Raw genomic sequence first — 23,941 nt, forward strand, 5'->3', positions numbered from 1 at the left:
TCAGTTTTCAACGTTGCTCTTCGGAGTGCCGTTTTATTCGCACAGGTGAAACACGTAGTCTCTGGTCCGAGTGCCCTAATCTATGCATTCCAAACGAAAATCTGTCCAAACGAAGAAGCGTTCGACTAAAACTTTACACTGGTAGTGATCTCTCTTCTGCGTGCTTCCGAGTGTGTAGGCTTTATATCGTAATTGGTCGTAGACTGGACTTCCTTCGCGATGCGTTTTATTCGTTGATAGTACTATTTTAGAAAGACTTTGTTGATCATGGTGAAGCCGCGAGTCCAGCATTTTTCAGGTGTAGATTTTTGTACTTGACCGCGTAACGTTCGTGATCTCCATCTACGCGTCGAAGTAGCAGTCAGAACGATCTTCACCAGTTTGGATATGTAAGTTTTTGTTGTACGATAAGTTCACTCGTACCGATGATAACGATGGTTGCGTTCTTGAACGAGAGACCTTCGATTGCAACGAACGATGCGATCGTTCAGCCGACGAATACGCGTTCGCATCGTTCGTCGCATCTTCTTCCAGATCGTTAGGCGTTTCTTCGGCTGGAGTAAACGGCACGGAACACTGTGGCGACCCTGAACAAGGATAGAAAAAGGGGAACAATCGAACCGTAGCTCGCGACGAGCGGAAGGCATGAGACATTTGGTCGATCGGAGCAGAAAGTCGCTGACGCACGGTTCGTTCTTATCGGTGGATTATCGTTCATTTATTAAACGTATAATAACGAGTATCAATATTCGTAATTAACATGGAACTAGCAGTCGGTGTACTCTCTTATTCGAACGAACTTCGGATCGTCCGCTGCCGCAGAAAAATACACGAATCCAAGCGCAGAGTTGCAGAACCGATTATATGTACGTATACGTAGGAAAACCTTTCGAGAAAGTGGTACAATTTCTTAACGAAGAACTCATCGTCGTGTGAACGCAACTTATCGATATAAATGAGAATGACGAGAAGAACTGCGAAAAAGTAACGGGAACGCTTAACAATGGACGAACGAAAAATACAATTTCAATGGCGGATACGTGTACAGACTGTTCGAAACGAATATCGTGAACCGTAGAAAGAAAAAAAGATTCGTTCGATCGGTTTCATTCGTACGCTCCTTCATCAACTCCTCTCTTTCTCTCTTTCCTTGTTGGTCGAAACTGATCCACGCACTTCTCGTTTCGTCGCTGACCACGACGATCTCTGTCCGTCGCGGTGTATCATCTCTGACATCAGCACCAATGGAACAACTAGCGGTCACGACGGCAACGACGACGACGACGCGGTACCAAGATGGCGGTGTCCACCGGTCGGTGGTTCGTTCAAAAGAGTTCTACCCTCGACGGTGAAGGCACTCGCGATTAAACGCAGGTCGACTTCTGGTGGGCGGTCAGATTACCCTGGCAGGAGAAGCCGCGGTTGCAGATCTGGCAGACGTACGGCCGTTCACCGGTGTGCCCTCGCCTGTGGATGGTCAACGTGGACCTCTGGGAGAACGCTTTCGGGCACTGGTCGCACTTGTACGGTTTCTCGCCGGTGTGCACCCGCCTGTGCATCCTGAGATTCTCCGAGTCGGTGAAACCCTTGCCACAGATGTCGCAAACGTACGGTTTCTCGCCGGTGTGAATACGTCTGTGCTTCTTCAGGTGTTCCGCGCTGCTCAGACTCTTCCCGCAGTAGTCGCAGAGGTACAGTTTCGTCGGGTTGTGGCTCTCCTTGTGACGAAAGAGGGACCGTTTGGTGGCTAGCACGCGACCACAAATGTCGCACGCGGTGCTTGTGACTTTGTTCGCCTTCATCTCGGGATGCATGCGTCTACAATGGGCGGACAGCTGTCGCCTCAGGTAGAACGCGCTGCCGCACAATTGGCAAACGAAAGGCTTGTCCCCTGAGTGTATGTTGTAGTGTTCCTGGAGATCGATCGCTTTACGGAAACGTTTGTCGCAGTCGTTGCACTGGAAGGGGAGGTCGGCTTTGTCCGTGTGCCGCAGCATGTGAATGCTCAACGCTGCCAACACGGTCGTCTCGTAGTCGCACTCCTTGCACATGTAGCTCGGGTAGAAATGGGTCTTCTCGTGCCTGGTCAGGTCGCGGAACAAACGGAACTTCTTGGGGCAGTGCTTGCAGGTCAGATCGCCGACCGTGTGTCGCATCAGATGTTTCTGGTAGTTGCTCTTGTGTCGGAACACCTTGTTGCAGGTTTTGCACAGGAATTCCAGCTCTTGCTTCTCCTTCTTCACCTTCATGTTGCTCGAACGATTTACGGACGCGTTGCCAGCTTTGCGGCCGCTCTTGCGGCCAGTGTGCTTCTTCATATGCTTGCGCAGGTTCACGTACGTCCTGAAGACCCTACCGCACTGAGCGCACGTGTTCTTGCGTTTACCCTTGTGCTCGAGCTCGTGCGTGTCCAACAACGCCTGAGAGGCGAAGAATACGCCGCAGAGCTTGCAGTGGTAAGCCAGAGGCAGGTCTTCCTCGTCGATCTCGTCGTTCACCTCTTGCTTGATGAAGTGGTCCTCCGGGTTCACGGGCGGAGCGTCAGCCGCGTTGTCGCCGCTGGCCACCTCCGGCCGTTTCGCGTTCGTGCCCGTCGTGCCCTCCGACTCATTCGGGTCCTTCTTCATCAGCTCGAGCTTCGTCAACATCGCCATCGGGTAATACTCTTCGGAAAACGGTAGCTGGTTGTACCTGAAATGTAAAAATTCGAAGGGCCACATCAGTATCGAGTGTTGTCCTCGTCGAGCGATTCGTCGAGCCTTTCTGCGCTCGGAACGCGTTCTCAAATCGCATACCTGGAGGCGAACGGCCGATTCGATCGAGCACGCTCTTAGGTTTCAACGTGACGGCCCTGAATAGATTGGCGAATTTTAGAGGTGTTTCTAAGTTTCGTTACGCAATATACGCGTGTCACGCTGGAAAACGTCTTGACAATGGTGTATAATGGAAAACGAAATAATAAATTCCAAAGAGAGACAGTGCGTTGAAGTTACATTTTCGATGTTTCACAGTGCTTACGGTTAGTCGTTTCATTCGACAAAATTGTACGTACAACGATAATTAACCGACTCGATAAGATGCCACGATCCGGATAGACGGTTTTTCGAACTCTTCGGTGGGTGATTCGAGGTATTGCTTTGTACATTTCCTCCCCTTTCATATTTCATATGTACAATAATGTAAAACAATGTAATACTGCGAAGAATATAGGGCACGAATCTGATACGTTTCCGAGGCAGACGAAGCTAAAATCGACATTCTCGTCTGTAGAGGTATACAAAAGAAATATATGATACAAACGCAACTGAAGACTCTCAGCTCGTAACCTTTGGTACCGATAAAAATTTCTTTCAATGCATTATAACCAATACTTCCTTTCAATGACAGCTTTATTTGATCGCATCTAAAATCTAGTGTCAATACCATGTAACGGAGAGTTAAAAACAAATTTACAATCAGGTATGAAAGTAGCGTTCAAAACTGCGAATCCCTTCTGAACTGAAAAATGTCCGTAATTACAGGACGCTCCCGAACAGAGGGCGCCTCTCATTGACACAGATATATCACTTAGAAACGTGATCGTCGAACGGTCATTCCGTTTGGTCCCCGGTAACGTTCGTCGTGTGCACTTTGTTGTGAGCGTTTAACGACGACCTGGAAACGAACGACTTGTTGCACAATTCACACTGGTACGGTCTCTGACCAGTGTGATAACGTTTGTGAATGACCAACGTCGAGTGTTGCGTGAACGATTTCCCGCACGTGTCACACGTGTACGGTTTCTCTCCGGTGTGGGTCCTTTTGTGAACCCTCAACGTGCTCCTCTTGCGAAATGCTTTTCCACATACGTCGCAAACCAGCTGTTTCTCCCCGCTGTGAAGCTGCAAATGATCCTGCAAGGATCCCTTCGAGGACACCGATTTCCCGCAGAAATGACAGTCGAATTTGTTCTCGCCCATGTGCGATTTCACGTGGAACACCAACGAGTTCTTGTACACGAACGTCTTGCCACAGAACTCGCACTGGTGCAGCACGGGCTTGAAGTTCGGGTCGTGGACCTTCAGATGATTCGCCAGAGTGTGATTATTCGGGAAAGACTTGTCGCAGGTCTGGCAAACGTGCTCCTTCGCCCCGTGTTTCACGTTCATGTGACAGTGCAGCTCGGCGTTCGTGAAGAACCCCTTGTTGCAGATTTCGCAGAACCTGGTGTACTTGTCGAAGTGGCGCATCCGATGGATGGTCATCTGGAAGGCTTGGACGAACGCGTGGCCGCAGACGTCGCACACGAATTTCTTTTCCCGGGTGTGAATCCTCCTATGGACGGCTAGAGTGTTGGTCCTCTTGAACGATTTACCGCATATGTCGCATTGATAAGGACGGACGTCGCTGTGCGTCACCATGTGGGCCTCGTATCGATACTTCGCCTTGAATACCTTTTTGCACACCTCGCATTCGTGGATTTTCTTCGACGAATACTGTTCCCACAGATTGGCGTCAGTCTCTTTGGCGGGTGATTCTACCCTCGTCGTTTCCTTCGACTCCTCTTCGTTCGAGATCTTAAGCGGATCTTCGCCCGTTGGGCAACCTTCTGAATTTTCCTGTTGCTGACTCGTCGTGTAGTCCTCCTGTTTTACGACCGCGTATATTATTAACGGCTTTGCTGCGACTACAGTATGCACTGGTGGTATCGTCTCCGTGTTTGGTGTTGGCGATCTGCGAAGAAAATGAAAAAAAGAGCGTCGTCAATAACGATTCTTGTTTTATTAGTTCAGATCTAACGACAACTTCGACTTTATGGGAGGAACTGTATTTTATTAACAGAAAATAATTGGATACACTGAACGTACAGAAGAATATACAAGGTTGGACTTTCGATTACTTCTCGTGTTCATTCCTCTTCTTTCTTCTTGGCATTTATATTATGATCCCACTTTTCGAAACTTTTCCTCTGTACTTACGAAGGCGTTACATTTCTATAGAGTCTGTTCAGAATGAAGGGAAACGCTTTTTACAAGGATAAAATTTTTGTATTGTATTGCTCGTATGAATATACAGAATGTGTGATCTATTCATGTTACAACGTAGTTGTTCCTCCCGTTTCGTAGTTAAAAGTAGCTTATATTCCACTTATACATAATAGTTCTCTTTCTTTCCCGAGGAAAATTGACATCCGACGATTTACAAAAAGATCATTTGTATTATCGTGCTTAACTTTGAATAAAAGGAAGTAAGAGCTTAAGTATCTAATCTGCTACAATTTTTACAACAATATATCCATACAATCCTAAAAAAATAAGTTTAAAACTATGCACGTTTCTCTCTGTTTCTCTTATATATCAGTGATTTTTAGTTGATGTTTAAGATTAGTCTATGTACCGTTTCATAAAAATAAAAAGTTGAATATCAAGTAAAAACAAATAGAAATTTCTTCCGTACATGATCGTTCTTTGTCTCTTTTCAATATTTCCTGTAAATGATCTATGATATTCGTTAAAAAAATTAAAAATATAAAAAAGTGAACACACGAAATATGTATATTACGATTACTATACATAAAATAGATTTACTCGAATTTAGAGATCGATTTTTACTTACGTGGACATGTGCGTAATTGTTTCTGATAAGATACGTTTTTCTAAAAACAAATTACTTCTTGATCTTTTCTAGAAAATTGTATGAACGTACTAAAACCCTAGTGTAATAAACAATGTAAAGAAGAAATATGTATCGATGTTAAATTCAATTTTGCAAAGCGTATAACTCTTTTTCGTTCCATAACGAATTGGCAATAAACTTCGACTAATACATTCTAATAAATAATTCATGATTGTTCATTCTATCGTACATCGTTCCTTTTTCTCATGACATTAATCATACACAAAGAGTATCCCACTTTAAATCAATGCACATGAATACTAAGTCAAAATTAAAAAATTGTAATCAACGACACTCAAAAATGTTTCAGATTAAATTTACAATTTGGAAAAGACGCATTCGTTCCTCGATAAGTGTCGATTAAAACGGGACACTCTGTACATACTTCAAATTAGGCCAGCATTACAAAGATATTAAACACGAACACAAAGACTTGTACATACAGAATATATTCTTGCTGTAATTAAGTTTTTAATTAATTTTTGTACATCATGGCACATTTTAAGATACTATTACCTCTCGTTTTATTTGTATCGCTTCTTAATGCAATAAAAATAAAACATTTAGATATTTTCCTATATTTCCTGATGATAGTTGTAATTCTACAACAAACAGGTAATTATCCGGAGTATTTATTGTTTGTATTTACGTTTACTCAACGTGAAAGACATTTTACTTATATGTCAGGGAATTTTTAATAGTACAAATTCGTTTTCCGACAAATTAAGACTTATGAAGTGTATTGATACACCTGAGTAAAAATCTACCATTCGTTGTGTTGACTACCCTTCCCGTACCGATGTTTTGTAACGTTTAAAAAAATTGAATACTGCGTTTTACCACAACGCATCAAGAAATAAAAGAGACGTACAAAAATCTTAGTGAAATGCATTCGAAGTAGAAGTCTTTGTTACTACAAATCCTAAAGATAGAAATTTAACAGTCAAATAAACTAAATAAAACACGCGATTAAATGTAATTGCACATAACACGTACAGTAATAAATGTCGAAATAAAACTGCACTAATATCTTAATAATTGAAACTACTTTTTTTCCAAACAATCGTATATAAAAAAAATGATCTACAAACGAATTAATGATTGTATTTGATTATTTTCGTCTGTAAAATACATCGTGTAAAACCTCAAATATTACAGAAAACAACAAATATTTCGTATCATTCAATTAACTGTTTTAAAATAATAAGACTACAGAAAACTCATTATGGTAGTCAACACTACAAAGACATGATTTAACGCGTTGTGGATTGAATCAATGATACTTTCGAAAACCATTTGAATTTTCACTAAAATTCAATGTATAAATATATGTAGTTCGAAAGTTAGATTGCTTTATCTTTTAATAAGATTCATGAAAGTTTCTGGTCTCCATTGTATTAACACATGTGAATAACTCTAAACAAATGCCACATACCGTACTACTATAGTATCCTCGACAATACGCCATGCTCTAAGGCGATCAAAACAATCGAGAAAGAAGCTAATCTGCGTGCAAGAATAAATAAAAAATATAATTTTTACGTTCCAACTCTCGTTGCGATGAAAAAAATTATATTCTTCATTTTCAACTCATTTCCACGTATATAAAATATAGCACCTTGCTCGGTTGCACTATCCATTTGAAACACCCTGAATAACAACGTTGGAAAATAAATGATGCGAAGTTTATCGCTTCTACGAACCGCACGAGGAAAACCTGACAAGTTAATGAGAGGAGACCTGGCTGCTAACAAATTACCGTCCGTGTAGACATAGTTTGTGCGTTTCAATGTTCGTGCACGTTTGTCCATTAGCGACGTATTGCACAGATTATAAAAGTTAAAATATCTTCTTAATCGTTGCCGTTTAAGGTACGAGGATTCTAAGAAACCTTCAAATAGTTATGTTTTTACCTGGCCCCAGAGGAAGGTTTCGAGCGAATAGCCACGGACTGTAATGTGTTAAAAAGTGTCGATTGTTGTGTACAGGCCCCAATAAACTTCATTTCATCGAACGTTGCTTGACGCTTTAACTTTGGAGCCTACTGTATTATGGAAGTAACTATAATAGTACTATAACCAAAATTTCATCGATTACACTTATCTCTCTTATTCTCTAAGAGACACGCCTTCGAAGAGTTCCGACACGCAGACTTTGGTTCACTTCCTTTCGTTGTGCAATTTCATGTGCGACTTCAACGAGCCCTGCTGCGTGAACCTCTTCTGGCACACCTTGCACTCGTACGGCCTCTCGCCGGTATGCGTTCTCAAGTGTACAATTAAATATTTGTGAATACTGAAACCCTTGCCGCACACCTCACAAATATGCGGTTTCTCGCCTGTGTGTATGCGCATGTGGACTTGTAGATAGGACTTGCTGGAAACCGATTTCCCACAAATCTCGCAAGTGCTCAGGTTCTCTCCTGTGTGTATCTTGAGGTGCACTTTGAGCGCCGTCTTCCAGTAGCTCTCGAAGTTGCAGACGTTGCACTTGTACTTCTCGCGTTCGCCGTGGGACTTCATGTGTAAGTTCAAGTAAGACGCACTCGCGTAGGAAGTGTTGCACACCTTGCACACGTGTGGTTTCTCGCCAGTGTGAGTGACCAAGTGCCTCTCCAGCGTTTGATTCGTGTAGAAACCTTTACCGCAGATCTCGCAGTAGCTCACGTATTCCCCGTTGTGCTTCTTCTTGTGCAGACGCAGATCGTACCCGGACACCTTCGAGATACCGCATATGTCGCACGTGAAACGTTTGTTGTGCTGCTTCAAATGTGTCTTCAAGAACTGCTCCGTCTTAAAGAATTTGTTGCAGAGCATACACTGGTACGGTTTCTCCTTCTGATGCACCTTGATCATGTGCTTCTTCAGCTTCTCGCGTGTCGTGAAGCTTTTGTCGCACTCCTTGCACCTGGTACCGTACTCCCCGTTCTTCTCGTGGTTCTGTCTGTGCTTTATGAATCGAAACCTTCTGTTTATTCTTTTGTTACAGACTTCGCACTCGTAAACGGACTCCTCGTCTTCCAGAATCAACTTCATGTCCGTGTCGCTGTCCTCCAATGTCTCGGTTACTATTTCCTGATGGCTGATCTCTTCGAACTCCTCGACCGTACAAACGTCGCTTTCGTACTTGACCAATCCCATTTTCTCGAGGGTTTCTATCGCGTCTATCGTCTCTTCCTCGTCGATTTCCAGGGACCTGCAACGGACAAGATTAGTCAACGTATGATACATAATTGGACGCGGTTTTTTATGGAAGGTAACATGTTAGCATGTTCTCGTATTAAGTCAGGTTTCTTCCGTTTAGGTTTACGAGCTGGTCACGATTTTTCTTCTGGTTCTGACGAGTCAACACCGGTTACACGCTTCGTAGAACCCGACCGAATCTTATGTGAACCGTTTGAACACTTTCATGTAGAACTTTTGCGTGAATGGATTTTCATCGAGTCCACGCGAGGTATGCGTAGAAAAATATAACCAAATATACGAAGAATTGTCGATAGAAGAAATTAAACGTTTAAGAACATAACTACGAGTTTTTAGTGCTCCATTTTTGTCTCCAATAGATACGAACGCACTGATATAATTTTGGATGTTACCAAAATTGCAAATATCTTTGTGCTTGCATAGATGATACTATGTTTTATAAAATTTGTGTATGTTTTTAATGTATTGTTGAAAAATAATTTTAAACCCGTTTTCTAATTCTATATCTATTACTACTTCTTTTCTAAAATAATTTACTGCAACAACTACTATTTTTCTACATACTTTTTTTGTTCAGAAATGTATTAGCTACTTACCGGCTATTTTTGGAGTACGACTACTCTAAGCAACAAAATATTCTATCCTATTAAGCTAACATTAATATTTATTAATCAGAAAATCAGTTTCAAAGAAATTTAAAATCGTTTAAATTTTATTAAAATTATGTTCAATATCCTCAAGTTCTTACCACAAGTATTAAAATATTACAAGCAGCAGGATAATTTATACCTACGTACCACTAATTTTATTACGTTATATACAATATACGAGATTTGTCTGTTGTTAATTAATTGTCCAACTCATAATTAGTATAACGAGAATATTCGCAGTTTCACAACAATTTACCTAACATTAAAAAGGCCTATCTTTCAACGCATCAATATTTGGAATCAATCGTACAACTATAAACGCAATAAAATGATTTCCGCAATAGACTAACAATATTAAAAACCAAGAACTTACTATTATCCCATGTAATTTTGATATTCAAGACAACTGCGTACCTGTTCCCCTGCGATTACGAATTTGCAAGTACCCGTACAAATAGATAAAAAACAAACAGAATTAGCCAATAATGAAACATGCCCGTCATAATTCCCAAAATCGTCAAGCATCTCGAAGAGAGAGAGAGCCAACGATATTAATATCGATCTCAAAATTTAACAAGAATCCAAGCCACCAAATTCTTTTTCATTTAGTGGCCTCGTGTCGACGCAAATGAGCGCTCAGGGTGCCCCGTTGTGTGAAACGTTTCTCGCAGATTTTACATTTGTATGGCCTTTCGCCAGTGTGAGTCCTTCGATGCTTGATCAGGTACTTCCTCGAACTGAACGCTTTTCCGCAAAATTCACAAATCTCTGGTTTCTCGCCTGTGTGAATTCTGATGTGAATTTTCATGTACTGTCTTCTGATCAGTTTCCCGCAGATCTCGCAGGCCACCTGGCTTTCACCCGTGTGCGTCCACAGGTGTTCCTTGTAACAATAACTGTAGAACGTCTCAAAACCGCAGATCTCGCATCTGTACTTCTTCCTGCTCTCGGGCTGGCTGTGAATCTTCATGTGGCTCCTCAGGTAGACCCGATTTCCAAAGGACTTGTGACAAATCTCGCACGTGCACGGCTTGTCGTCGCTGTGCACGCTCATGTGCGTCTTCAAGGTGGCCTTCAAGTAGAATCCCTTGTTGCACACTTGACAGAACTCCGTGAACTCCTTGTTGTGCCTTCTGATGTGTATCTTCAGGTAGTACTCAGAGGTCAATTTCGCGCCGCACACGTGGCATATGTGAGGCGCCCCGTGCAACGTTTTGTGGACATTCAGATATTTCTTCTTCTTGAACACCTTGTTGCACACGTTGCACTCGATCGGGCCTGCGGATACGCTCTGCTCTTTTCGTTTCAGTTTCATCGCTTTATCTTTCGTCTTGCTACGTTGCTTGTTCTCCGCCGTTGTGGTTAATTCGCCGCAGCATCGAACCCGTCGATGCTTGAACAACTGCAGTTTCCTCGCGAAACTCTCGCAGCATATCTCGCAAGTGTATTTCTTTTCCGCCTTTCTCAACGCCTCGCGAGTTCGCAGGATCGACTGCTCGGTTCTGTGGACCAGCAGAACAGCCTCCGTGTCGAACTCTTCGTCGCAAGACTCGCATCGATGCGAACCCTCCTGAACGACGCAGGAGTCATCGATCGCATCCTTGACTACGACAAACAACCGACTTTCCTCTTTGGACGATTTAAGAGACCGACTCGGCCTGGCTGGCATCGTCTTCACGCATTTCGGTCTGCAAAAAGATAACAGAGCGTGAGACAGCCTTAGAATCGGACGCCTGCACGCATAGAACCGAGACATTAAGGGAGTTAATGCGGTTTGAAGAGACCTCGGCAGTTAGGACAGCGGCAGCGGGAAGTGAAAGTGTGTTTTGATAATGTATCTGATTCTGCGTTTCTAAAACTAACTCTTTTCCTCGCTGTTGATATTAAACGAACACTCTTCTAAGATGAAACTCTCCGTTTAAATAAGATGAAGCGAAAGTTACAATTCAGATACGGAAAAGCGAAGCTATTTAGTCTGCACAGAGAGCCGGTGAAACTATGATCAACGATTCGTACGCGATCAAGCAAATATCTTTGACAGAATTATTCGTGTAAGTAACATGAGACATGATATTTTCTCGTCTACGCACGCTGCACAAAATGCGTTCGACATGTATGAGTGCATGAATATGCAGAACTACGTAAGTTATGATCTCTCGCTCTCTCTCTCCCTCTCTCTCTCTTTCTCTCTCAAAAGTATCTATTTTATATTCTGGCGATTAGAAATGATCATCTATAACAAACGACTAATGTTCTCGATTTGACTATCGGCATATATTAACGTGTGAACAACTAAATAAATTTTTGTGTGTGTTAATATAATGCAAAATCTTTATTGTATTATTTATTTGTATGAATTTGTTTACAAAAGAAAACTATTACCCTACCCAATTCGGGCAATAAAACAAATATTTGAGGCATCGTAGAAGTTATTATGATAGCTCAGCAGTCTCGTACGCTCATTCAGCTCGCACAGTGTTTGATTTATATATACAAAAGTCTATGGCTATGAATATTTTTTGAGTCAAGTCCTCCGCGGGAACTTGCTGTGAATTAAAGGATCGTAAATTTAGATGTCGAACTTGCATTCTCACCTCAATGAAAACAAAAATCATAAAGTTAAGGAATATTTTAATTACCGTAAATATAATACTATCTACATTAAAAAAAAAAAGTGGTTCATTAAAGCGACGAATCACGCTACAATTATCGACTACAAGGATAAACAAAAATTACTATCCCCCTTGATTTGCACGAAATACAACACGGAAAAGCTACGTGATAAATAAGGCGTTCCCTAAAGTATGTGATGCAATTATACTTGCGTTATAAGTTAAGAGTAGTGCAATGTCATGAATGAGAATAACGTTCGATAGAAAAAGAAAAAAAAAAAACTCATTGTCTCTTAAGATAATTGGTACATACATCATAATTGTTTTATGTACTTAACACAAAAAGACGATATCACAAATTAAAGTACTGATTCTCACATAATCCTATTCGTGTATAATATATTCTGTGTGATTGTATTCACGCTTAATTTATTTGCACTTATTTAAGCGTTATCATAATTGCTACTGCTCAAAGGCTGCCCTACTGATTGAAATAATATGATTTATACCATATATAACGTTAACTTCGTAACTTGTTACGTCGCAATTCGTTAATTCGGACATCATAAATGCACATAATTTTCTCCCACTTTACGGGAGAATGCACCGCTTAACAACTAAGGCACTATCGTATCTTTATCGATCACTAATTTAAAGCACCTCTCGCAAGATTCTATAATAGCTGTATATACACTCACCAAGAACCCGTTAAATCACATGTGCGTATAAAATGAAAGCTGAGTATTTGAGAAATATAATGTAAAAAATATTTCGATGCGTGGACGGCTATGTTTCGTAAAATTACACGTAAAAAATTTTCCTTCGACGTTTGCGCGGGAATCAAGTATAAAACACGAAAACTTTTAATATATAACGCTGGTCATTCTCTCTTATACGTTTACGATTTTCGTATTTTATACGTACGCTTGGCGGCCGTCGTGTTAAAGTTACGAAAAAAATGATCAAGAGAAATTTAAACGTTAATAAAATGGAATTCTCTTTAAGATACACCTATTATCTTTACATTTGGTTTTTATATATATGATCGTCGTATAAAACAATTAAATGCAAATGTAAAAAAAGACGTAGACTATTAAAATCTTCAGCCGAGATTCAAATGCAGTTCCCCATTTTAAACGCGGTATCGGGGAAATCGTATAGCATGGGCATAGCGTTTCATGCAATGCTCTTCAAGACTTAAACTCTCGGTACATTGCTACACAACTTGTAGCAAACTGGATATTCGTATATTCTCTCACAGGACGCCCAATGTCTCATCAATATACAATTTACATTCAAAAATTGCGAATAATGATTAAATATGGAACTAGTTGCGCGCAAAATAAATGCTCCAAATACTAACACGAAATATTTCTCTCGATATTTCAATTGTTCCACTGCCACGATAGCATTTTCGTATAAAAATAAACGAGCATCCGAACTTCAATTACGATCGACTTCAACACTCAATCATAAATGACTTAAATACCCCATACACCATATCTAAACGTAAGTAACTTTCATCCGCTCTGCTAGTGAACAACTCCCCCCAAAAAGGCTTCGATCATTTCAGTGTAGCTACATCACTGTCGCGCGAGTCAACCTAACTGGGTAACAGTATAGTGATCGTATCGAGTGATTGCTCCTCGCGCTGAGCCTCTTGCTCCTGTTGCAACTGTTGTTGCTGTTGTTGCTGACGCGCGCTTTGCTTCGCGTGCGTCTTCAGATGTGAGTTCAGCATCGTTTTCGAGGCAAACGATTTGTGGCAGCACGTGCAGGGGTACGGTCGGTCGCCAGTGTGGCCTCTGAGGTGCACCACGAGCGTGGTGCGTTGGGTGAATCGTTTCTCGCAATGGGTGCACTTGTGCGGTCTCTCCCCCGTATGTGTGCGCCGATGCACGCTCAAATAGTTCTGCGAGATGAACCCCTTGCCGCAAAGATCGCAGACGTGCGGTTTCTCGCCCGTATGCTTGCGCAGATGCACGGTTAAGTAAGTCTTGCTGGACACTGCTTTGCCGCAAACCGGGCAAACGTACTCGTTCTGAGGTCCCACGTTCCCGTGCGTTTTCATGTGCACCAACAGCACCTGTCTCCGAGAGAAACGTTTGTTGCACAGTTCGCAGTGATGCTTCCTCTGGGGTGGTACGTAGTCAGGTTGGTGCAGCTTGGCGTGCAACCTCAGTCCCTGGCGGTAACGAAACGTGGCGTTACAGATTTCACATTGAAATGGTTTCTCGTTGCAATGCATGGTCTGGTGTTCCTCGTAGCTGCTGGCGGAAACGAAGATGGCACCGCATATCTCGCATTCGTACTCGATATTGTGACGCTTTTTATGAACCATCATACCGTCCCGATCGCACATCTCGGAAACGTGAGCCTCGCTCGCTTCGTGTTCCAATTGGTGCTGCTTGAACGCGGACGTCGTGGCGAAGCTGCAACCGCAGTGCTCGCAAACGAGTTGATCGTCCTCTAACTGCATCTCATCGCCTTCGTGCAGTTTTAGGTGCAACGCGAGGGCTTCCTCGGAAACGATACTGTCTCCGCAGAGATTGCACTGCATGATATCATCGGAGATGATTATCTTGCTTTCTACCTTGGGCACGTGCAAACGATCTGTGATGAGCAGCTGCTCTGTGTCGTCTTCCTGATCGAATATGTCGCTCGGGCCGCACTCTTCCTGATCCTCAGGTAGCATCTCAAGCTTTGACACAAAATATCTGGAAAGAAGAGAGACACAAAACGGAGATCAATCAATGTACTATTCGTGTTCGGTCTATATACTTTTACTCTTTCCTCTTAGGGGGCTTGTTATCGTTTTTTTTTTTTTATATCTTTCGGGGACAAGTACTCAAACATCCGTAATTATTTTTACGAGATTTAATACTTCATAAAGTGCCTCGGTGCTTTCCAGTATTTCCTTTATCGAATTATTACGTTTAAGCTTCCTTTATGCTCGTTGTAAATTTATTTTACGCGTCTGTTTCAAAATCATTGACAACATTCAATTCGGCGAGTATATTACCCGATGGCATCGCAATACACTTCCGGATTAGTCATTTCAATACTCGACTCTCTTTACCCAAATCGAGACTGTTTAACTAGTTTTCTACGTCATGCTCGATTTTATACTTGTACATCGCTTAATCATACAAATTAATAAATAAAATGATTAAGGGCATCGATTATAACGCTCGTATGTGGGCAGTAAGCGCAAAAAAATAACTATCATACGTTGCATTATATTTTTTATCAACAAGAACACCGTTAGATAATTAACAACTTGTACAATAATTGTAGCACGTTCATACTTTAGCTGAAGTCAATTCTTTGTCGTACACTTACCGCATGCAGTACACTGTTTTACCGACGATCCAACCATGATGCTATCCGCCATTTTGAATTTATATACCAGCTTATAATTCCATACTTACATCAGATTTTAATATCTTTTTCTCTCTCATTAACATATATTAATATTGATGGGAATAAATTTCTTAAGAAATATCGACCATTTATTCGTAACACGGTATATCAGAATTAATTGTCGTTTTAAAAATAATCCTTTACAAAAAATTCTGATCTTTATCTCAATTAATAATTCATATCACGATTATACAGCCAGATCATATCATTTAGTAACATTGTTGCAAAATATTAATCACATAAAAGTTTCCCAAACTTGATACAATAAAAACCAGAATTAATATTAGTTTTCTTTTAATACCATACCTTTTATTTTAGTATAATTAAAAAAGAAATCACTAGAATAACGACAAAAAAGAAATGCTATTAAGAAAATAGTTATTCGACTCTCTAATAACATTGAAAAGTTTAATTAGCCGAAAAATTACATTCAGGAGTGATAAAGTTCTCAGAAATCTTGTAGCAACGATTACGTCCAACGATTAATTACAACTATATTATTAATAATATCAATAATAGCAGAGATCTTATTTTTACGTGGTTACATAGAAATATTTAAGCGTCTTCATACTTACGTTTTACGATATTCATAATATGTAGTGACCCTGTACTTACATTAAATTAGAGGCACATGAATTCATTTCCAATGCTGAAATGCTAACTGTATCACATCCATCTATTGGTTTAACCAAGGGTAGAAGTAGTCGTATACTCGCAGGGCAATTCTATGCTAATGCTTTTCTATCTAATGTAACGATATTTTTAACATCGAATAACTTCTAACACTCTACACGCAATTGCTTAGCATAATTAGCATCTCTATTTGAAATGTCCTTTTCCATTTTGTCGATTAAAATTTGTCAAAAATTCCATTTTTTAGGCACATTAAACGTTAGTTCGTCGAACAGGTACTAATTTTAGTTGAAGCAAATTTCGCGTTCGAAACTGACATTTTCAAATGAAATTAAAAAATTAAAAACGTTAATTATCGAAAAAGTGATCTATCAGTTTGATTGTTCAGAATGTAACACGAACGAACAATATCACAGTGACGACATGCATGTTATACGTAAGATTAATTAACTAGTAATGCTTTTATGCAATCTTATTAATAATTAACAGATTTGATAGAATTAAAAGAATGCAGTGAATTTCCACTATCGTTAAACTTTGTAGAGATATTAACGCAATAATCCCGACGAATTTCTAATATGCATTATACTTTGATAAGGCGAACTATTTGTAAGCGATTCTGAGGCACTTTGCGATTAATTTAAAACCAAAAGTTACGGTTCTCGAATAAAATAATGATTTTCAATCGAATCTTCGAAACACGAAGAATTCAACTTGCTATCTAATAAACTCCTATTCCTATCAACTATCATAGAAACAAATACAAATACCGAATTCCTCTTTTCTTTCTCTTGTCCTATCACAACACAGAGACTAAACATTTAATCAACAAGGTAAATGTTAACTTAAAGAAATAATGAACTATCGCAACAGAGCACGGAGAGAGTGTATCCCGCGTGCATATTTTTAACGTATACCCGTTAAAACGTTTCTCATCGTGTTCCACGACGATCAGGTTCAGTGCTTTTTCATGTGATTCAGCATGATGGTTCTGGTAACGAATCCTTTACCGCACAACGTGCACGTGTAAGGACGTTCTCCTGTGTGATACCGGCGATGAACGGTTAACGTGGACGCCTGTGTGAACGATTTCCCGCACATGGCACAAAGATACGGCCTCTCCCCCGTGTGAATACGTTGATGCACCACGTAGTACTTCCGATGAGTGAAACCTTTGCCGCAGACGTCGCAAACGAGCGGCCTGGACCTGTGTACAGCCTTATGGGTAGTCAGGGATTCGATGCTAGCGAACTGTTTCGAGCACGAGTCGCACGGATACGATACCACCGCCGATTTGTTCGGCGACGGGACGGTACCGGTAATACTGCTAGTGACCGGATCACCGGAAGACACTACGGTGTCGTTTAGTCTATCGTTGCAGGTCAGTACCGGCTTGTGAGTTTTCGCGTGATGATTATACAAGTTTCTAGTCTCGAAGCGCATCAAACACCTGGGACAGGAGTAAGGTTTCTCCTGACCGATCTCGTGCATTCTTCGGTGACGCTCGAGTAGCGTGCGATACCGGAAACTGGCTTGGCAACGATCGCAGGCGAACGTCTTCTCGACGTTCACCTGCGAGGTCGATATCGTTGGGATCGGCGCGCAGGATGTCGCCGGCGCGGAATGCGTAACCTCGTGCATCCTCAAGTGGCTCAAAGCAAAGAAAGTCCGTGAGCAAATGGTACACGAGTACCTCATCGGGTTCTCGATACTGTGCTCGAATTCTGGTAGGGCCGGGTGACTGGTTCTTATATGGTAATTCAGTTTCATGGCGCTTCGAAACTCGAGGCCACAGGTAGAACAGGGGTAAGACTCTGTAATTATTTGTACGTGATCCAGGAGCGTCTGATCGGAACAAATGGATTGCAAGTGGGATGGGACAGTTTGGTACGTCGAGGACATCATCGACGACTGATTGGAGAACATAGAGTTGTTCTGAAGCAAGGTACAAGTGACGGGTAAACCGGTATCCCCCGTCTCGGGCGATGGAGAAAGTATTTGACGTAGCATCCCTGACAATCCGCCGAACGTCTCGTTTCCTTCCCTGAAATCGATAAAACCCAAGGACAATGCACCACCAGCGAACAGCACTAAAGTATACACAGGCATTTTTTTTTCTTTGATTCGTTCTTGTGATCTTGCTCTCCCTCTCTTTTTCTTTTGCAACAGGGTGGCGGTGAGAATAGATAGAAAAAGCGAAGAAAGAGAATCCACGCTGCGTGATTACTTTTGCAAAGTGAATCGTGCAAAGTGCTTGGACGTTGTGGTTTTACTTCGAGATATACAGCAAGTACAGAGTGCGATGAGAGTGAAAGTGCGGATCGAGCTTAGAGAGTTTTGTCGTCATCGGTCTCTGTTAAACATCTTCACGATCTTCGTATATTCCATTCGTAAGATAAAACTCTATTGGTTTCGGAAAATCGTAAAGAATGTTTTGTTCGTACTTTTATTTTACCTTTTAAAGTTCTTATCAAATCTTGTCCTTCGATAATTTCCATAATCAATTCTATCATTCTAAAATCTATTTTAACGTTCCATATATAAAATAGGCCGTTAAATAAAAATGTTATACTTGTTATTTCTCGCTATTTTATTATATTAAGTGGATTAACGTAATTGAAATGATGCAATCGCGCGTTTTACTTATATGTTAAATTACCTCTCGCCCCTTCACATCTCTAGACTCATAATAAAGTAATTGGCACAAACTGAGAAAGAAATTAAAGATTTCTACAGCAAACCAGCAGAAAAAAAATAAAAGAGTTAAGCTACAAAATCTGGCGAAGAAGTTAGAGGAAGACAAACCCTTGCTAAAAATTATTATCTTTACGAAGATACAATATATTTAGAGAAATCAAATTAATGTAGTATTAAATGGAATTGGATTCTCACCTTTGGAATGGTATCCAATATCCGCGACAGTGTCTTCTTGTCTTCTTTCACTATAAACTTTTATTCGTTAACAGTCTCCATAAAAAAATCTTTTTCCCCGTAAACGTGAACAATATCGAAACGTTCAAAAACATGAACACACTATGGTAAAACATAGCAAATACATGATAAACATGAAATGTTTCAAACACCGTAATCATTCTATTTCCAAATCGTAACTTGTAATATACGTGCGCAAGTATATTTAGCCTGCATCAGTTTCTCACGTACTGATGCAAATGTACTGCGCAAATGAAATAACGTGAAATATAGTATAAAAATTAACTTTTCTCAGTGGCGCGTAAACGCAGCCTGATTCCATGTAAACATGAAAAAAAGGGTAAAATGTTGCATAATAGTTCGGCTGTTTATCTCTTCCAAACAGCGAACGTAATAATGCACGCGCAATGCTGTAATGCGCGACTAAAATTTGTATAGTTTTGAAGTGCAGCGAATTTTCAGCACAAATTGTACTGAAACGCGCATTGATTAGAGCCAAAGAATAAAATCACGGATTTCTCTGGCCGCATCGCGTAAAATGTAAACACGCAATACAAAGTAAATTTCATTAAATACAAATTGCACACATAAAACTATTAGCTAAACGAAAGTTTGACAATATGTATAAAAGTATGATACTCGCCTTAAACGACATATTGCCCGAGGTCCTCTTCATGTTCGTTTATTATTCTTCAACTCTTCTCACATCTTGATAAATCATTACTCTAATTGTTTTATTCATTTTCATTCGAATAAATGAACTTATTTAGAGTCGTCAAACACTTGAATACATTAAAACTAGCATCTAACATAGATGCAAGCCATAAATGGTATCGATTGAAACCGAGCTCATGGCAAGAACACCAGACGATTACCAGCGGGTTTTGAGCGCAGTTAAGAGAACGATAGCACTTATAAACTAACCGATGTACTAAATGTAACTATATATGGTCCTGACGATAATGTAAAAGCGTAGGCATTGGAAAGCACGAAGACGACAAGAAACGGTATTTGATATTTCTCTTCTTTTTTTTTTCTTTGCTTTTTACGAATTATAACGGCTTGGTGACACTTTGATACGCACCAAGCATCTATTATATCGTGACGTTAGCTTACGAAATATTAGTCTGTGATTTTTGGTCGGCCTATTGTTGGCCGGTGTGCGGCATTTTGTGCCTTCACGTAAGCGTGGGATGTTGATACTGACAACATGTAAACATCTGGTTCTCAATTGAACAGAGGAATGAAGTAGCTGCTTTTACACGTTAAGCGACGTATAACAAACAATTCACGTACGTACGCACGATTGAAAAACAATTCGTAGAAATGTTAATAGACTTAATAGACCAAAACACGTAGTTAACAGAATCCCTCTGTTCATTTATTGTACACGTATCAATAATAACTAGGGTAGAGTTCATTTGAATAAGAGAACTGTGATAAAGACAATACACTCTACCATCATGTGTGAACAAGAATGTAAATTGTTACGTTAGGACTACTCTTACCGAAACGAACTCTAAATACATGCTATCACATGTAAGAATACTGACATATTTTGCAATTTGTTTACACAGTGAATATATTTTCTAAGCAAATTGTTGCTTCTAAAATAGCCATTTAATATAAAATGTAAGATTATTTTTTTTTACATTTTATGCACGATTTAATTGTCTCGGAAAAATGAAAAGCATACCAAAATTCAGATTATTTAAGCATATCGCGAAAGCAGATACCAAATTGCAAAATACAGAGAGCCAAAGATGGTTGTGGGGTGTGTATTAACTTACCTTGTTATTCCACTGCACCTTATTCGTTCGAACAAGGTGGCTAACTCTTTCATGTTTACTTATAAAAAAAAAAAAAAAAAAAGGAACAAGCCAAATAGTAGTACAAAAACTATATTTTTTACTCCAACTAGAATATAACAGTTAGTTTTAAAAAGAATACAAATCTATTATTTTTTCATACATTACAGGTATCATCAGGTGCAAAATTATCAATCCACTAACATTATATTTTGCTGAATAATTATTACCTTTAAGTGTAAAAAGAAAAATAAAGTAAAAATGAAACTATGAAATATGATCTTAAACCGTCTAATACTTATCACAGAAAGTATCACATCAAAATAAATAAAGAATTTATCTTAGAAGATATATAAGTATTAAATTTGCATAGAAGAAAAACTATTAGAATGTCCGTGTATATGTTCGTGATCTCCACAACAAAATGGCACCTTTGGCCCTTAAAATATAAAATATAGATATAAGACTCACCCAGATTTGGGATCCCCATCGGCTGATTGTGGAATTGGCATCTCAGGCATATCTGAGATCTTCTGTTGCTGTAATCCTGAAGGACCTGCTTCATCGCATGCCAGGGAAACATTTACAAAAGTTGTAGGCTCTATCGTTCTATTACTGGGATCTTCTTCGCTTTCTTCTTTCACGGGTAGGCCTGAAAAAAGAATATAACACACACATATGTATTCTTGCATCAATAAAAATTCAAAAGTGACAAAATATCTGTATTACAGATATTAGCCTACGAGACCTACCATCATCTCCGTCACACTCTTCGTCAGAGTTTTCCTCATCTTCGCTGCTTTCCTCTTCTTCCTCTTGTTGAGTAGAACTCGTTTGATTCTGTGATATTTGGTTATGCGTAGTTTGCGAACTTGGACCAGGTACCGCCTGAACGGTTTGTACAGAACTACCACTTGTGTCCATAGGAACTGAGGTTATTTGTTGTTGATTGGCACTGGATATTATCATTGGCATACCCAGGCCTATGTTGTCCATCATGCCCATCCCCATATTATTTTGATGCTCTCCCACTTGCTGCATTACACTGCCATCTAACCTGTTCTCTGTACTCTGTTCTTGTTTCATTACACTCTGCAATTAAGTATGAAAAATAAACTACATTAACATCAGTGCACAATTTGTGACTAAACTAAAATCATTTTTACGAGTATGAAGTATATATAACCTTCAAATGCTTTGGTTATATTAAAATTATTATATATACAATATATATTTTAAGTAAGAAAATAAATTTAAAAAATTAAAATATACAAAAAGTTAAACAATTTAAAAACTTACAAAATAGTGAAAATTAAAATATTTTTATCACTAAGAATATCAGTATCTAAGGTAAACACGAAACTGAATGTAAAAAAAAAAACAAATCTATACTTTCAGATTTTGTTATACAAGGTGTTCTATGTGTAATGGTAACTATCCGAATTCAATACTTTGTGAAAATTGTATTATATTTAAGTGAAAGTACAAATTACCGGATTGAGTACGTTGGTAACGTAACCCTGCTTGTCTTCTATACTGACTTCCCCTAGCCATTGTAATAGTTGTTTTTCCGCGTTAACCGTTGTATTCCAAAATTGATAAAATAATTCTACTTTATACACACACTCGTCGCATATTTTTTTCGGTAACTTGTCTTCTCTTGCAACCTGTAACGATACAATTTAATTTATTAAACTTAAAAATTAACTATTCAAATAGCGATATTATTTTCTTTCCATAGTCGAATGATTAAATCAATAGCCAGTATATTAAAAATAAGAACAATAATTGAATTTAATACATAATATGCTTAGTATTTTATCTAGAATTCAATTACACGAAGAATGTGCGAGAAACACGACTAATTGGAAAGTATCTTGTACGTACATATTCAAAATAATAATTATTTATACGATTAGTAAAAAAATGCTTATTTAAAATCCACAAATAGAAACTCAGGCTTGCGGCTGAAGTATGTAAAATAAATAATCAACTGGACTTTTAGTAACATCAATTTGAGAGCACTGTGTTGTTATTTTGAAAACTACTATAAATCCAGCAATGGAATGGTGTTAAGAATCGAAGAAGTTAATTGCAAGTATTTTATAATGAAAACAGTGATGAAAACAAGATGTCGAAAAGGAAGAGGATTATTCAATTACAGTTGCCGTAAATAGAGAAGCAATATTGCGGACTACCCTGAACGAGCAAACGCAAGGGAAGCTTATTATTCAACAGACGAGTATAAATTTTGGGTAGATCCGCAATTCATTAAGGTAGGGAAAAAAGCGCGGCAAAATTTTATTGAACAATTCGTGGCGTCGTGGACGAGTTGAAGACGTTGCAAAAGAGAGAAAAGGAGAGATAAACAGTACACGAGCAGCGTACAATTATGCGGATATCGTTAGTTGGGAGTTCGTAAATTTCTTGTCTATAGGGCGATCTTCGAAACAATTGGGAGCGAACGTATCTACTGGGAGATCGAAAAGTTGTGGACGATCAAAGAAACGCGGTGTAGCTATGAAAATGCACAAGATGGCGGATCGCCATTGTCGGGGCGATGGCGTAGTTGGCTTACCTTGACCGGTAGGCAGGCGGCTATCTTGAGAAATATTTGCCGTACGTCTCCTTCACCCTCGAAAATCGGCACCGACACACGGTCCTTCACAAGACACAGCCGACACAGGTCCAGATAATCGAGGGAGGACATTTTACCATGTAAAACGCCAGCTCGAGACGCAAAACCGCGCCCGTAGACGCGAACGCTGTTTCAATCCAAGCCGGAGAAGACCCCGCGTTCTTCGGTACGCGTCGTTTGCTCACTGTACGTCGGTCAACTTCGGAGGCATTCGAATACCTTCGCCCGTTCCCGTCCAACTTCGGCAATGCTCGACGGAACGATTACGTATCGATCACGTCGCGCTCGGAGCCAACTGCTTTTACACACGACTGTTTTGAACATCGCGAAGATTTCTCTCTTTCAAATTCATCGTCGTTTAATATGGATGGACCACGATATCATCGCG

General features: G+C 39.9%; 1 protein-coding gene across 10 annotated transcripts in view; it reads right to left on the minus strand.

Moving 5' to 3' along the window:
• The window catches only part of LOC143433193 (uncharacterized), a 76,672-nt gene extending 52,914 nt beyond the window's left edge, over window positions 1–23,758 (minus strand). For 3 of the 10 annotated variants that reach the window (XM_076910401.1, XM_076910400.1, XM_076910399.1), the window contains exons 1-4: window positions 23,494–23,738; window positions 22,409–22,582; window positions 21,668–22,007; window positions 21,387–21,567 (exon numbers count right to left, since the gene is read on the minus strand). In XM_076910401.1, coding sequence (XP_076766516.1) covers window positions 21,387–21,567; window positions 21,668–22,007; window positions 22,409–22,582; window positions 23,494–23,625 — 827 coding nt within the window. In that variant the 5' untranslated portion in view covers window positions 23,626–23,738. Of the gene's footprint in view, window positions 1–487; window positions 2,692–21,386; window positions 21,568–21,667; window positions 22,008–22,408; window positions 22,583–23,493 lie in introns of those variants that run through there. The other 7 variants (XM_076910403.1, XM_076910406.1, XM_076910404.1 and 4 more) reach the window with 6 other exon arrangements.
• Between the last annotated feature and the right edge of the window lie 183 nt (window positions 23,759–23,941).

The sequence above is a fragment of the Xylocopa sonorina genome, chromosome 2, assembly GCF_050948175.1.
Source record: "Xylocopa sonorina isolate GNS202 chromosome 2, iyXylSono1_principal, whole genome shotgun sequence".
NCBI lineage: Eukaryota > Metazoa > Arthropoda > Insecta > Hymenoptera > Apidae > Xylocopa > Xylocopa sonorina.